General features: G+C 41.7%; 1 protein-coding gene across 1 annotated transcript in view; it reads left to right on the forward strand.

Moving 5' to 3' along the window:
* Positions 1-11,505, forward strand: part of LOC124594074 (ATP-binding cassette sub-family C member 4-like) — a 296,842-nt gene extending 285,337 nt beyond the window's left edge. Inside the window, exons 24-25 of the mRNA XM_047132424.1 lie at positions 11,272-11,382; positions 11,470-11,505. Of these exons, the coding sequence (XP_046988380.1) occupies positions 11,272-11,382; positions 11,470-11,505 (147 nt within the window). The remainder of the gene's footprint in view (positions 1-11,271; positions 11,383-11,469) is intronic.
* The last annotated feature ends 5,426 nt before the right edge of the window (positions 11,506-16,931 follow it).

The raw sequence follows: 16,931 nt of genomic DNA on the forward strand, positions 1-16,931 counted from the left end.
TATCAGTTACTAAAAAATGTTGACAGTTCTGGGTGTGCAATACTTGTAATATCGCACTTTAGTGCACTTGAGACAGATATGAGCACCGAGCGAGGTGGCGCAATGGTTAGCACACTGGACTCGCATTCGGGAGGACGACGGTTCAATCCCGTCTCCGGCCATCCTAATTTAGGTTTTCCGTGATTTCCCTACATCGTTTCAGGCAAATGGCGGGATGGTTCCTTTGGAAGGGCACGGCCGATTTCCTTCCCAATCCTTCCCTCACCCGAGCATGCACTCCGTCTCTAATGACCTCGTTGTCGACGGGACGTTAAACACTAACCACCACCACCACCACCACAAATATGAGCATCACTTCTAACGTTTTGGTGGTCCAGGTTCCTCAGTGTCACCAGAAATACCTTGAGTTACGGATTCAGGGTCTGTACATAGAGTTGATCCCAGATTGAACTCTTCTTTAAACAGCGAGTCAGCCTCAGCAAGTTCGTTGATTTCGTCAGTGGTTTCCTCAACATCCTCCATAACATCTTCTTCACTGTCTTCATATAAAAATTTTGGCACGTTTTCACAGTTGACCCCAATACATTTCTTACAAATTGAAGAACATTTCAAACCCGCTTTTCTGCAGGAGCACGCTCCGCCACTGTTCAGCTTGCATGAGCATGAAACAATGTGAAGAAGTGCTTCAGGTGCTGGCTCTTGGCTCATTACAACTGGTATTGGACCGTGGTCGCTGTGATTCTAGCCCCATTTCTCAGGAGGTTTCCAGTTTCCCATGCAACTTTGGACTTGTTGGTAAGTCCGCAACAAATGATGTTGTGCAGGATCTTGTGTAGGTGGCAACCGTGCAAGATTCAGTTTGCTTTTTGTGGCATACTTGGCGAATAGCTGGTACCGCAAATGGTCTAGTGTGTGGGAACTGCTGACACCTCCACTATACAATGCGATAGTAACCTGTTCTCCTGCTGTTATTATTTCTACACGGGTAGCATGTGGTTTATTGAACGTGCAAAGGGCTGAGGATAGGTGTTCATTTTTCGCAACAATATCGCAGCACTTAATTTTTCCTTGGCCAAAAAAAGCGGATATTGCATCACATCCGCTAAAGGCGTAAGTGAACAGAATATATTCACTGTCAAACTTGTAAGCTGCAGTGGAAAACCACTTGTCTTTTGCATTTCTTCTTCCTGGCTTTAAGAAAAACAAGTTTTCAATGCCTTGCCCCAAACCGGTCATGAGCACAAGCAGGTCAACATCTTCTCCTACAATGACAACACTTCCAAAATCTTTGGTTCTTGAAATGGCAGATGTTATAATCATAACGTCAGCATCTTCTTGTGCCTGGAGCAATTCAATGCTACACTCCAGAAATTCCTTTTTAAGAAGTGTGATCAAACGCATCTTGTTTCGTTCGTTGTACAAGAACTTGTCCTGAGGTACTTGGTTCACCATCTCTGATTCAACCACAACGTCAACCGAATAATTTTTTTGGGACCTACGAATCCTCTCAGCACTCTTTGTGCTACATTTGTCTCCCTCACATGGATACCCATCAAATACAATAGCAAATTCACATCCAAAATGACGTTGCAGGTAATAAACATAGCTTTGGGCTATTGACTTGAAGCAAACATTTCGAGTCCAAGTCACTTTGTGGATAAGGTACCCTCCATCAATGACAAAAAATTTACTCGATCCACCTGACTTTACATCTTCCACTGGAACGAAGGCCAAAGAATAAATACGCTTTTGTGCGCTAAAGAACAATTCCTACATACTTTTTCTTATTACTGATCATTAACTTCAATCAACTGTAGAAAATGTATGGCACCTGCATGCAATAGTATTACATATTGTTACACAAATAAACTTCACGCAATCCGACGTGAATGTGTTCGTAGTTACTGAATATGATGCTGTTTGTCCTGGCCCTGCAGCAGAGTGAGATGGTAAATTCCAATGAATAACATGATGAGTAATATGTTTATACCACACAAATAGAAACTGAAATAACAGTGTTCAAAATTTAGGTAATTTGCAACTTTGCTCGAAATTTGAAAAAAAACGGTATTTTTTGACGTGCTGTAGTGCCTTAGATACTGGGAGTAGAAAAAAATGGTAACAACCAAATTTGTAGAGACTTGTGTGCTCCTTAAAAAAAGAAAATAGACGTCAAAGCGATAGGAGCAAATGAAAGTGAGATATTTTGAAAAAACTGAAAAAAGTCCGAAATTTTCGAAGTTTTTTGACTGCAGAAAGTTTTCCCAAGAGAAATTTTGTTGGCAAAACTTCGTTTTCTAACCTTTCCAACAATATGAACGAATTAAAAAAAATAAAATCTTCTACCCCACCTTTTGCAAGGTACAGGCTTTTTTTCTGACAGTTTCACTGGACTAGTATGCCGTCTGGCAATATTCATTTCAGAGTTTCTTGCACTGATATTTCTGCACACTCTGTATTAGTTTTCTGCCCAATAAAATCTATAATTCTGTAATATCTTAATTTAAAATCGAACGTCTTTTAAATTTAGACAGTTCCTAAAATTCAACACACATATTGATCACAGAGTCATCTCTACTCAATAGGGAATACACACGCTTGACATTATTGTAATATCATACTCTAACATTACAGTCGCAACAATCCGTCTCGTTTATTTACCCATTGTGATAGCAGCGCGCCGGGAGGCCAGCAGGTGGTACTGTTGAACCCGGCGGGGTCCTGAGAAAGCGTAAGCGAATCATAATTGTTTATATTGGTTTCTAGAATGGTTTCCACAAACGGGACCATATACAGCGCAATATATTGCAGCAATAACAAGAAGAAGGCACTACGTTCGTCTTTCTTTAGTGGTTTGATGAACCGTATTAATCAGTTTATATGTCAAAGTGTGATTCTTCAACAGGCTTAAATTTTGGAATCAAGACTTACCTTTTAACTGCAAAAAACAAATAAGAAACTAGACAAGTTGATTCATTTGTGCTGCTGATTTATTTAGTTTGTATTTCACTCACTTCTAGAGCAAGACACCTAATATTTCTTGTTCCCTTCGTGTGACGACAGTGTTTTGTTTAAACTTGTTCACTAACAGATTATTTGAAAATTATTCAAATATTTCTTTTTAAGTGCAACGTTTTCAAAATACTATTATTTGGTAGCCGCTTGCCCAGCATAGAATAAGATAAAGATGAAGGTCGTACTTGTTGCAACGGCCGCCAATGACGAAAACACAGAAGGAAGCGACAAATGGGGAGTCGACCCCTTTTACACGTGGAGACACATGTCCGTGCTTCTTACGCGTAAATATGTATGTTTATAGTCTATTGATTTCAGCGTATTAAGTTGCAATGCTTTCCAAGGTTCCATGTATTTCGTCACGATTATGTTCGTAAGATGCAGCCGTATTTGCGCTTATTTTAGGATCATCCAAGTCTTCTGATACTACACAAATTCTTGGAAGCAAAAAATAAAATAAAATGTTCGTAAATCACGTAGAAAATGGGTTAAAAAAGAACGTTTTTCTTACGACCTACGTGACTACCTGCTTTCTCACCGCTCAGGCAGTAGTTTCGCTCCAGCTGTCAATGTAACAAGCAGGGACTGTCACGAGTATATGTGCCTGATTGAGGTAATGTCGAGGCCCCAGTTAATACACAGCTTGAAACTCTAATACCCACATCAAAACTGACCAAAGCTAAAAATCTTAATATTACGATTAATTAATTATCAGAAGTATCAGTTGTAACAAATTACACAATTGTGCTGCTATAGAATAATGCTACTCCGATAATTACATTATACTACGCCGTCTCGTTCCACTTACATCACCATTTTTTATTTCTCTTTGACAGCTCCTAAACAACACTACACTTTTTACAACGACAGAAAATTATGATTAGCTAGGCCACCATCGCAATCTTCGAAAACAGAAGTAATATCGTGAAAGTTTATACGAAATAAGACGATACATGGTTGTGTTACGGCAGTTTCTATATTTATTGTACAAGTATAAAAGCAAATAGTACCTACAGTCTGTATTAGCGTTTTTTTACACTTCTGGAAATGGAAAAAAGAACACATTGACACCGGTGTGTCAGACCCACCATACTTGCTCCGGACACTGCGAGAGGGCTGTACAAGCAATGATCACACGCACGGCACAGCGGACACACCAGGAACCGCGGTGTTGGCCGTCGAATGGCGCTAGCTGCGCAGCATTTGTGCACCGCCGCCGTCAGTGTCAGCCAGTTTCCCGTGGCATACGGATCTCCATCGCAGTCTTTAGCACTGGTAGCATGCCGCGACAGCGTGGACATGAATCGTATGTGCAGTTGACGGACCTTGAGCGAGGGCGTATAGTGGGCATGCGGGAGGCCGGGTGGACGTACCGCCGAATTGCTCAACACGTGGGGCGTGAGGTCTCCACAGTACATCGATGTTGTCGCTAGTGGTCGGCGGAAGGTGCACGTGCCCGTCGACCTGGGACCGGACCGCAGCGACGCACGGATGCACGCCAAGACCGTAGGATCCTACGCAGTGCCGTAGGGGACCGCACCGCCACTTCCCAGCAAATTAGGGACACTGTTGCTCCTGGGGTATCGGCGAGGACCATTCGCAACCGTCTCCATGAAGCTGGGCTACGGTCCCGCACACCGTTAGGCCGTCTTCTGCTCACGCCCCAACATCGTGCAGCCCGCCTCCAGTGGTGTCGCGACAGGCGTGAATGGAGGGACGAATGGAGACGTGTCGTCTTCAGCGATGAGAGTCGCTTCTGCCTTGGTGCCAATGATGGTCGTATGCGTGTTTGGCGCCGTGCAGGTGAGCGCCACAATCAGGACTGCATACGACCGAGGCACACAGGGCCAACACCCGGCATCATGGTGTGGGGAGCGATCTCCTACACTGGCCGTACACCACTGGTGATCGTCGAGGGGACACTGAATAGTGCACGGTACATCCATACCGTCATCGAACCCATCGTTCTACCATTCCTAGACCGGCAAGGGAACTTGCTGTTCCAACAGGACAATGCACGTCCGCATGTATCCCGTGCCACCCAACGTGCTCTAGAAGGTGTACGTCAACTATCCTGGCCAGCAAGATCTCCGGATCTGTCCCCCATTGAGCATGTTTGGGACTGGATGAAGCGTCGTCTCACGCGGTCTACACGTCCAGCACGAACGCTGGTCCAACTGAGGCGCCAGGTGGAAATGGCATGGCAAGCCGTTCCACAGGACTACATCCAGCATCTCTACGATCGTCTCCATGGGAGAATAGCAGCCTGCATTGCTGCGAAAGGTGGATATACACTGTATTAGTGCCGACATTGTGCATGCTCTGTTGCCTGTGTCTATATGCCTGTGGTTCTGTCAGTGCGATCATGTGATGTATCTGACCCCAGGAATGTGTCAATAAAGTTTCCCCTTCCTGGGACAATGAATTCACGGTGTTCTTATTTCAATTTCCAGGAGTGTATTTACGGCAGTGCGAGGTGGACTTTTAATTCAGAAACTGAAATTTACTGGGCGAGCAGTGCAAATAATAGGGAATAACTGGCAGATAGTACAAGAAAACAATGGATCAGGAAATACGCCGGGCTGGGAGACTTATTTGCCAGTGGAATTGAAAGTTAAATGGAACGGGGCGGGACAGGCAGCCAGAAAGTGAATGATAGTTGGATTAGGCAAGTTTTATTCATGGATAGAAGGGGAATGGGAAAAAAATCCAGGAACAAAGTGAATGTGTATTACTAAATACCACATTGCTTCGAAAACTCTAGAGGAGGCATACATCCAGCAATGCATGTCGACGATGGTGATTATGATGATGATGATGGTGATTATGATGATGATGATGATGATGATGGTGGTGATGATGATGATGACCGCCTGTGTAGGAAATTTAACACATCAGTGAATCAAGACGGAATGCCTCTTCCAGCTGCACGTACAGCAGTCCTTAACTGAAACTGAGTCCATGGCTGCGATGAATTGCTCAAATGATTTAATGCTGCCTGCAACTGTCATTTTTTCTTTGTTCGTCGACAGACTGCACAGTTTATGTCTTATCAGTCTTAGACGCTTATCAAGTGCCTTTACAAAAAAATCGTGGCTGGCACAAGTCTCTGTACCTCTGTACATTTGTACAGCGTCCAACGTCGTTGTGTATGTGAGTGCAGTTGATACCAGTAACACCGTCAGTATGGGTGCATGTCACAGTTTTTAAAATTGCATGTGTTTCACGTACCACAGCACTCAGCATGTATGTTATGACCGCAAAATGGTACACTGATCCAGTATTGTGTGGTCACAACCTGTATATTGACTCCAATGACACTAGAAGTACATGTAATTTTAATACTGTGACGTGCGCCTGTACTGAAGGTGTTAGTGATATTAAATATGTGTAAACTACGATACTTGCACTCACAAACACAATGAGGGTGGAAGGCATACAAATCTACGCACTTTTGTGGCGCAATGTGCGTCATGAATTTTTGTAGAGATGCTTGATAATGATCTAAGATTGATAAGACCGAAACTGTGCAGTTGTACAAAGAATAAACAGAAAATGACATCTGTGGGTGGCATACACAAATATCATTTAGGCATCAGTTCTTTTTTAGGCGAGAAGCGTGCGGTATCAACATTCACAACCATCAAAACTGTATAACACCGTCTATTTAGAACTTGTAACAATTAATGCACAATCAGAATATTCAGCAGGGGTACCACATAATGTTGTTTAATGTCTGTACGAATACCAGTGTAAACGCACTCTCCAGCACTCTAAATATGTGTTGGAGTCATTTCAGACAAAAACACCTTAAAAAAGATGTTGACTGTCTATACAGGCTGAAACACAGTTAATGCCATGAATTTGCACAGTGGAATGTGCATTATACTAGAAATATAGATATTTTAGTACACATATGTCTACAAATTAAGTACAAGCAAGAAAATTGAGAATTTAATTTATTATAGAGGTTGTCTAGTCACAAAAAGGGTATTTTTGTAATTTGTATACACTATTAGGTGTTCAACTAGGTGTTCAAAGATTTATCGTTGTGGTTGGATTAACCAGTGAACTTTTCATCACACGAAGTTTCGAACTCTTTCAAACACATTCTACATGTCTACAGATCACTGTGAAGTGGTCCCACTGTACCCGCTATTACGTTTCATTCTTGTATGGAGAGCGGGAAGACTGCTTAAACGCCTCTACGCCTGCTATAAGTAGTCTGAGCTTGTCTTCGTGATCCTCGTAGGAACGTACTTTATAGGTTAGAAATTTAATGACATTATGCGTTACGCGTTAAGAAGGTAGCTTGAAAACCTTCTCACCCGTTTTGCTGAACTTCTTAATTCTTCTACCTCGACCTATTCCGTTTCCCCTACAAGTTAGAATCAATCATTAAGTCTTCTCGGGTTATCTTTTTTTTTTTTTTTTGGTCATCAGTCTACTGACTGGTTTGATGCGGCCCGCCACGAATTCCTTTCCTGTGCTAACCTCTTCATCTCAGAGTAGCACTTGCAACCTACGTCCTCAATTATTTGCTTGACGTATTCCAATCACTGTCTTCCTCTACGGTTTTTGCCCTCTACAGCTCCCTCTAGTACCATGCATGGAAGTCATTCCCTCATGTCTTAGCAGATGTCCTATCATCCTGTCCCTTCTCCTTATCAGTGTTTTCCACATATTCCTTTCCTCTCCGATTCTGCGTAGAACCTCCTCATTCCTCACCTTATCAGTCCACCTAATTTTCAACATTCGTCTATAGCACCACATCTCAAATGTTTCGATTCTCTTCTGTTCCGGTTTTCCCACAGTCCATGTTTCACTACCATACAATGCTGTACTCCAGACGTACATCCTCAGAAATTTCTTCCTCAAATTAGGGCCGGTATTTGATATTAGTAGACTTCTCTTGGCCAGAAATGCCTTTTTTGCCATAGCGAGTCTGCTTTTGATGTCCTCCTTGCTCCGTCCGTCATTGGTTATTTTACTGCCTAGGTAGCAGAATTCCTTAACTTCATTGACTTCGTGACCATCAATACTGATGTAAAGTTTCTCGCAGTTCTCATTTCTACTGCTTCTCATTACCTTCGTCTTTCTCCGATTTACTCTCAAACCATACTGTGTACTCATTAGACTGTTAATTCCGTTCAGCAGATCATTTAATTCTTCTTCACTTTCACTCAGGATAGTAATGTCATCAGCGAATCGTATCATTGATATCCTTTCACCTTGTATTTTAATTCCACTCCTGAACCTTTGGTTGTTGTACATATTGTATATGACCCGTCTCTCCCTATAGCTTACCCCTACTTTTTTCAGAATCTCGAACAGCTTGCACCATTTTATATTCTCGAACGCTTTTTCCAAGTCGACAAATCCTATGAAAGTGCCTTGATTTTTCTTTAGCCTTGCTTCCATTATTAGCCATAACGTCAGAATTGCCTCTCTCGTCCCTTTACTTATCCTAAAGCCGAACTGATTGTCACCTACCGCATTCTCAATTTTCTTTTCCATTCTTCTGTATATTATTCTTGTAAGCAGCTTCGATGCATGAGCTGTTAAGCTGATTGTGCGATAATTCTCGCACTTGTCAGCTCTTGACGTCTTCGGAATTATGTGGATGATGCTTTTCCGAAAGTCAGATGGTACATCGCCAGACTCATATATTCTACACACCAACGTGTATAGTCGTTTTGTTGCCACTTCCCCCAATGATTTTAGAAATTCTGATGGAATGTTATCTATCCCTTCTGCCTTATTTGACCGTAAGTCCTCCAAAGCTCTTTTAAATTCCGATTCTAATACTGGATCCCCTATCTCTTCTAAATCGACTACTGTTTCTTCTTCTATCACATCAGACAAATCTTCACCTTCATAGAAGCTTTCAATGTATTCTTTCCACCTATCTGCTCTCTCCTCTGCATTTAACAGTGGAATTCCCGTTGCACTCTTAATGTTACCCCCGTTGCTTTTAATGACACCAACGGTTGTTTTGATTTTCCTGTATGCTGAGTCTGTCCTTCCGACAATCATATCTTTTTCGATGTCTTCACGTTTTTCGTGCAGCCATTTCGTCTTAGCTTCCCTGCACTTCCTATTTATTTCATTCCTCAGCAACTTGTATTTCTGTATTCCTGATTTTCCCGGAACATGTTTGTACTTCCTCGTTTCATCAATCGACTGAAGTATTTCTTCTGCTACCCATGGTTTCTTCGCAGCTACCTTCTTTGTACCTATGTTTTCCTTCCCAATTTCTGTGATGCCCCTTTTTAGAGATTTCCATTCCTCTTCAATTGTACTGCCTACTGCGCTGTTCCTTATTGCTGTATCTATAGCGTTAGAGAACTTCAAACGTATCTCGTCATTCCTTAGTACTTCCGTATCCCACTTCTTTGCGTATTGATTCTTCCTGACTAATGTCTTGAACTTCAGCCTACTCTTCATCACTACTATATTGTGATCTGAATCTATATCTGCTCCTGGGTACGCCTTACAATCCAGTATCTGATTTCGGAATCACTGTCTGACCATGATGTAATCTAATTGAAATCTTCCCGTATCTCCCGGCCTTTTCCAAGTATACCTCCTCCTCTTGTGATTCTAGAACAGGGTATTCGCTATTACTAGCTGAAACTTGTTACAGAACTCAATTAGTCTTTCTCCTCGGGTTATCAGCCAAGGCAAAACGTTGTTCTGCGGCAACGTTTCGACATGTTTTCTACTCGTGAGTTTCAGGTTAAGGAACCTGAAGATGACGTGAAACGAACTTGTCAAAACGTTGCTGCAGAACGACACCTTGATTTGACTGATGACCCGACAAGACTTCAGCATCGAAATTCGCCGGGAAAGCCTGCATACCCTAAAAGGTAGAATCATTTTTAAATTGTGGATTAACATTTACAATTCTCTAGTTTAATTATTCAACCGTTTGAGAAGGCGCTGTACATGTCGCTTTCATGATGACCTCTGATACAGAAATCGAAATGAACTGGATCTATTACACTCATATTCCAACGAGCAGGACTGTTTTACCTCTTAGCTACAGACAGAAATGAGAAAACCAGAAATGAGAAAAACGACCCCGGTATAATTCGGGAGACTACCTTTAGAGTCTTCAGATTTAATAATCTTGTTTCCTTTTTCTGTTGATTTCACTTTGCCTTTTTGATTGGTTGAAAATATGTTTTATGTGGCAAAAACAGTAAGATACGTACTGTATGTTTGTGGGAGAGACATGAGTATCGTGTCATTCACATGATTCTAATTTGTTATTTCTGTCTTGTTATCTAAGTATTGAGGAAATTGGAACACGAATTTGACACTGGAATATAGCTTATGTTAGGATAGTTAGATGTATAAAGTGCAAAATCTGCTCGTTTCGTTAGATTCGTTGTTTACGTGTAGTCACAGGAATACTCTTACCAGCAGCTCCTCAAAGCGTGAAAGGTAGCGATGTTTTTGGCAGTTCATACACGTTTTTCCTCTTCAGTTGTTACAGGTAGTGTATTATTTTTATGTAAATAGACAAGTATATATGTAAAGGATACCAACCATAAAACTGACAAATAGTATCTCCAATGTCTTCCATCACGAATTCAACATAACACTAACAGAATCGTATATTTCGATTTAAACAAAAGATGTAGTACCCGCGATATCAAATTTCCTAAACCCCAAGGAAGCACATTACTCCCAATCTTTCGTCAAATATGTAAATAACTGCTAGGAGTCCTCACAATGTGCTTTACGCGGCTCCAATCAGCGTCGAGTCATTTTGAGTGCGGTTCCCGTGGTTTACCGAAACCTTTTCAGGCGATTTTCCGGATCGCTTCCTTCAATGTGGCCGACTGCTCTCCAAGGCTTTTTACAAATGGGCCAGTGGCTCGTCTCCTCTGGCCTCGGTATCCATCCTTCATCCTGGCAGTTTAGCGGTAACCAATAGTTTTATGTGGAATCTCAAACAAGGTGTAGCTCCACCGCATACACCAAGCATTTTCAGGAGTGCAAGTCACGCTAATTGCCAGAGAAGACCGGAGAAACGACTAGGGATGAAGACAGATTTTACGATATATGTGCGGGCATATACTGAGCAGTCAAGCAACACAATTAAAACTTGCAATTTTACAATTATATTTATGTATTTTTGTACATGGACCAGTGGTACTCTGAGTGTATATTAGTTTTTATGTGCGTCGTGTTAAGCAAAGTATCTACATAAATCTCCTGCAGTATAGCAACGATTTCTTTTTCCAGGAATATGACCATCCTCATATTCTGCTGAAAAACCCTAATGGATTCCTGACAAAACTAGTGGAGGAAACGGGTCAGGCAATGGCAGAACAATTAAGGAATGTAGCAAAACAGGTGAGTACTCTTTAAGCTAAATTTTAACATTGTAACACATAACGTTGATGGATTTAGAACTAATAAATTACTTTCTCATTTTTCCAGAGCTATGAGGAGTTACATGGGTTAAAAAAAGAATAAATCACGAAGCTATGATCATTGAAGGGAATACGTTCTACGTGCTTATCTGACAACTCCTTTTTACTTGTTATCTTTTATATTTTAATGCGTATGAAAGAATATAAATACCAGCCGCTAAATATTTATTACTTTACGTACTATAGTTACACAAAGCGCGTTGTGTTACGAATAGTTAGTTGGCATCTGTGTTACATTTACAAGCAATTTTAGAACTTAGTTGATAGGCAGACAACTGTTTCCTGTATGTTTCGTAGAGATCCGCCAACAATTTTGAAATCCTTGTCAGCTCTCTCACATTGTTACATCTCAGTCAAAGAACTAGATTTCATCTACCTGTATAAGATTTAATTTTTGTTACTTTGTTTGGAGGGATCTTTCTAAGAGACATGAGGACACCTTAAATAGGGCGAAGCTCATTCTCAGGTTTAAATTTTTTCTGAGAAATATATACATTTCTTTTACCTTCAATTCTCCGGCTACCGTTCATTTATGTACTTTAGCAAATCAAGGGAGACAAATTTTGACACCATTACGATCTAGCTACTAGGGGAAACAACATGCCACGAAAAATAGAAGCAAATGAAATCAAGAACTGTTGAATGTTTTATGAACAATGAAGAATGCTTTGTATGACTATCGATCTTGAAGAGAAAACTGTTGAAATAAATTTTTTATGAAACATGTTTCAATTTATTGAACATTCCTAACTCAAAACAAGATTTAAAGACCGGACATTTACTTAACTGGTCGCGTTGCCTAAAAGGTGATAAATACGTGAGCATGAGTTGGAATTACAGGATTATAATCTGTATTTTCTGAACTTATACAGAAGACTATTGCGTGCTTGAGCATCACTCTTTTATCTTATTTGATGAAGAAAGAAGACAAAACCTTCACAGCATAGCGTCGTAATTCTGTACACAAGAATTTTGGACATTAATCAGCTATCATGTCATTGCTTGATGTGAATCTTATCAGTTTAAATTCATAGTCAAAGACATGATACGTAACTGAGAAACAGTGAAAAAGAATCGAATAAAAATATATATGCTCATACAGTTGCAGGAGGGACATAATAATATAATGTAATATAACATAATAATATAATATAATATAATATAATCGCTTGGTCTTTATTTTCATTTGTTTTCTGAGAACATTCCAAATTTCTTGAGAACACCGTAAAAAAACTAAAAAAATCCTAAAAATTTTTAGTATTTCACGCTACAAAATAACCTCGAACCCTAAAAATTACTCTTTAAGTGCCGGCCGTTGTGGCCGAGCGGTTCTAGGCGCTACAGTCTGGTACCGCGTGACCGCTACGGTCGCAGGTTCGAATCCTGCCTCGGGCATGGATGTGTGTGATGTCCTTAGGTTAGTTAGGTTTAAGTAGTTCTAAGTTCTAGGGGACTGATGACCATAGCAGTTAAGTCCCATAGTGCTCAGAGCCATTTGAACCATTCTTTTCCTCTTAAGTATTCTTAAATCAACGTAAGTATTCATCAGTACAGCTATGTGAAATACAATATTCGGTCATTCACTTATTCCTTTTTTAGAGAACATCAAGAAGATTCCAAAACATTCGAGGTCATTGCAAAACATTCATAAATATTCGAGAGAGTTAAAGAAAACTCTGAAACTTTCTAAACATTCCCGAACATTCGAATACACAAGACTGAATCGATGTTCTTGACTGCTCATGAAAGTAGCACCAAATGACGTCTTTTGAAAGCAAGCATAGTACGCTCCCTTAGTACACAGAAACGTTTTGATTCCGGATTGTCTTTAATCATATAATGAAAAAATTCATGGGGAGACGCTTTCGATGGTGCTAATCGAATTTTTACACTCGGCTAACACATTCCTGGTATTTCTCTAATGATTTCTTGGCGCTGTAAAACTACGACAGTTGATCCATTTTGCCACTGTCAATGTGTTTGTGTTTGTTGTATTCTCTAGTGGGATCATAACGGAATGCTTCACCTGCGACACTGTAATCTCTGCTTCTGCTGATTTGCACTCCTCGTGTCCTAATTTTTCATTCATGCGACTCAGACAGCTGTCTTTCACTAACTTCACTCATTTAACTTTACTTATTTCATCTTGTTTCCTCATCAACTTCTATATATCTGCTTGCTGAGTGTCTTGCTCGACCCTTTCCCCAAGTTTCATATTGTTGCACCATCTGTTAAGTTTTCTTTCAGTGTATTCATTCTATTCTGTTATGAAGCTAAACGTGTATCTTGTTCCTCACTTGTGTAATTTCTTTGTTTTTCCTTCCTCGACCTACTTTTCAGTTCACCACTGCAAGATCTCAACCCCTTTTACGTTTTGACGTCGTGTTAATTTTACTTAACCCTCTGATATCAATACATTGTTCATTACCTTAAGCAAACCGAGTGAGGTGGAGCAGTGGTTAGCACATTGGACTCGCATTCGGGAGGACTACGGTTCAAACCCGCGTCCGGCCATCCTGATTTAGGTTTAAGCGATTTCACTAAATCGCTTCAGGCGATTGCCTGGATGTTTCCTTTGAAAGGGCACGGTCGACCTCCTTCCCCATCCTTCCCTAACCCGATGGGACCGACAACCTCGCTGTTTGGTCCGCTCCGCCAAATCAACCAACCAACCAACCTTAAGCAATTCACTTTAACTTATTTCACTTTCTATAACTTTCACCTTTCCTTGATTCACTCTAATCAGTTTCTACGGTATAATGAGAGATGGGTTTCGCCATTGTCCATCAACCAGAATATTACGACCATCTACCTAACAGCCGGTAGTCGTATGGAAGCAGTGAAACCTTGGTAGGTTGCTGGAGGGAATTAGCACAACATCTGGACGCCCAACTCACCTGGTTCCTGTAAATTCCGGGGAGGGAGTGATGAGCACTGACGCCATGTTCAATCACATCCCAGATGTGTTCGATCGGGTGCAGATCTAGCAAGTTAGACGGCCAGCACATCAATTGGGACTCGCCGCTGCGTTCCTCGAACCACTCCAGCACGCTCCTGGCCTTGTGACATGGCACAATATCTAGTTTAAAAATGCCACTGCTGTCGGGAAACGTGGTCGCCATGAAGGTGTGTACGTGGTCTGCAACTACTGTACTGTATTCCTTGGCCATCAAGGTGCGTTGCACGTGCGCTACTGGACGCGTGGATGGCCACGTGGAAGTTATCCAGAGCATAATGGAATTGCAGTCAGCTTTTCTTCATATTCCCGCGGAAGACGACAGATTCGGGCCCTCCCATCTGCATGCTGAAGGGGTCGGGATTCATCAGACCATAAAAAACTCTGCCACTCCGCCAGCTTCCAGTCGCGATGGTGATATGCCCATTTCAGTCATAGTTGCCGTGATCGTGGTGTTAATATTGGCTCATGCATGAGTCATCGACTGCGGAGGCCTATTGTTGGGAGTGTTCGGTGTACTGTGCGTTCAGACACACACGTACTCTGCCCAGAATCAAAGTCTGATGTTAGTTCGCTGCCTGTCCTGTTTTATCAGTCTGCCCAGGCTATGACGACCGACATGTGTAATGAGGGGTGGCCGCCCAATCCCACGCCATCTGGACGTGGTTTCACCTTAGTTTCGCCACGGGTTAAAGACACTCACCACAGCACTCTTCAAACATCCCACAAGACATACAGTTTCAGAAATGGTCGTGCCGAGCCTCCAGGCCATCACACTCTCTCTTCGGTCAAACTCAGGCAGATCGCGCGTCTTCCCCAATGTACACACGCACAGCACGCTAATCGATACTACATGCACCGTGCGTGTGTCTGACTAGCAGTCATTCCTCAACAGGTGATGCTGCTGTGTACTCTTCCGACCTGGAACGTGTCCCGCTACAGTAGGATAATGGAACATCTGAGAACATTCTAGAACAACGTGGTACTTTCTGAAAAATTTTAGCACATTCTGAGTTATCACACGAACAGAATAAGGGGGGAAAATTTTTAGGGCCATTCAAAAATAAACGTGCCAGAGGCCGTAAAATCAAAACTGTTGGACGGTTCATAATACCATTGCCTACGGAAGACAGTGTGGTTCCTGTAAGAGCACCGAGGCACCGAACTCGCTGCTAGAACGACTTAGACGCACACTCACGACCAAGGGAGCTCATCCACGTTTAACCGCCTACTGCACTCAGTCGAGGTGAAAACAGAGGAATGGAAGGTCTAAAAGAAGAGCAAAGGGGTGTAATAACTCCAGCGGAAAGAGTGCGGGGAACGGAAATCCATCGAAGAATGGCACAAGTGTGCTGAGAACACTGAATGTTCGTAGCAATAGCGTGTGTCACTGTTTTCTGGAAATTGTGTTAAGTGGTTAACTGAGTCATTTTATGCTCGTAACATACATTTCCCCTCATGAATTTCAGTACTTAGAAAAAACTTAACACAAACTCAGATAATTTAAAAGCCAACTAAATCGGTCCATTTGAGTCGTACAATACTTGTACGTCCCCGGCTAGCACGCTGCTCCTACAGTCGTGAAGATCATTCACAGTGATATCTTGTTTTGAAATTCACTTTTCGAATAATGAGTTACAAATGGAGTGTAGTACCACATTCTACAAAAGCATGTACAAAAACTCCTGAAAAATTGTTTCTGAGTGTTCCACAGAATGAGAAGATGCGCAAAATGTGGTTGCAACTGTTCTTGGAGATCCAAACGAGATAATGGTCAGTACGTGTGTTTATTTCTGTGAGGATAATTCTGATGTAAGTAAAAATTCCAGCAATCAACATTCAGCACAACATATGATTACGTAGTATGTACTAAGTTTGCCAATGAACAGAATAAGAAGAAAATCATTTTGACATTGCAAATTTTCTAGTCTATGCAAGTACGTTGAGGTGAGGAAAGCCATACCTCCTAATATTGTGTCGGACACCCTTTTGCCCGGAGTAGTTCAACAACTCGACGTAACATGGACTCAAAAAGTCGTTGGACGTTCCTTGCAGAAATACTGAACCATGCTGCCTTATAGCCGGCCATAATTGCGAAAGTGTTGCCGGTGCAGGATTTTGTACATGGACTGACGTCTCGATTATGTCCCATAAAGATTGCATGGGATTCAAGTAGGGCGATCTAGGTGGCCAAATCATTCGCTCGCATTGTCCAGAGTATTCTTCAAACCAGTCTTGAAGAATTGTTGCCCGGTGACATGGCGCGCTGTCATCCATAAAAATTCCCTCTTTGTTTGCAAACATGAAGTCCACGAACGGCTGCAAATGGTTTCTAAGTTGATGAACATAACCAGAGGACCCATTCCATTCCATGTAAAAACAAAGCCCACAGCATTTTGGAGCTGTTAGCAAAGTACTCGCACCGGTCGTCTGCTGCCATAGCCCATTAACGCCAGATTTCGCCTTACTATCCTAACGGATACGTTCATCGTTGCATCCCCACAAAGATTTCT

This window comes from Schistocerca americana, chromosome 2, assembly GCF_021461395.2.
Source record: "Schistocerca americana isolate TAMUIC-IGC-003095 chromosome 2, iqSchAmer2.1, whole genome shotgun sequence".
Classification (NCBI taxonomy): domain Eukaryota; kingdom Metazoa; phylum Arthropoda; class Insecta; order Orthoptera; family Acrididae; genus Schistocerca; species Schistocerca americana.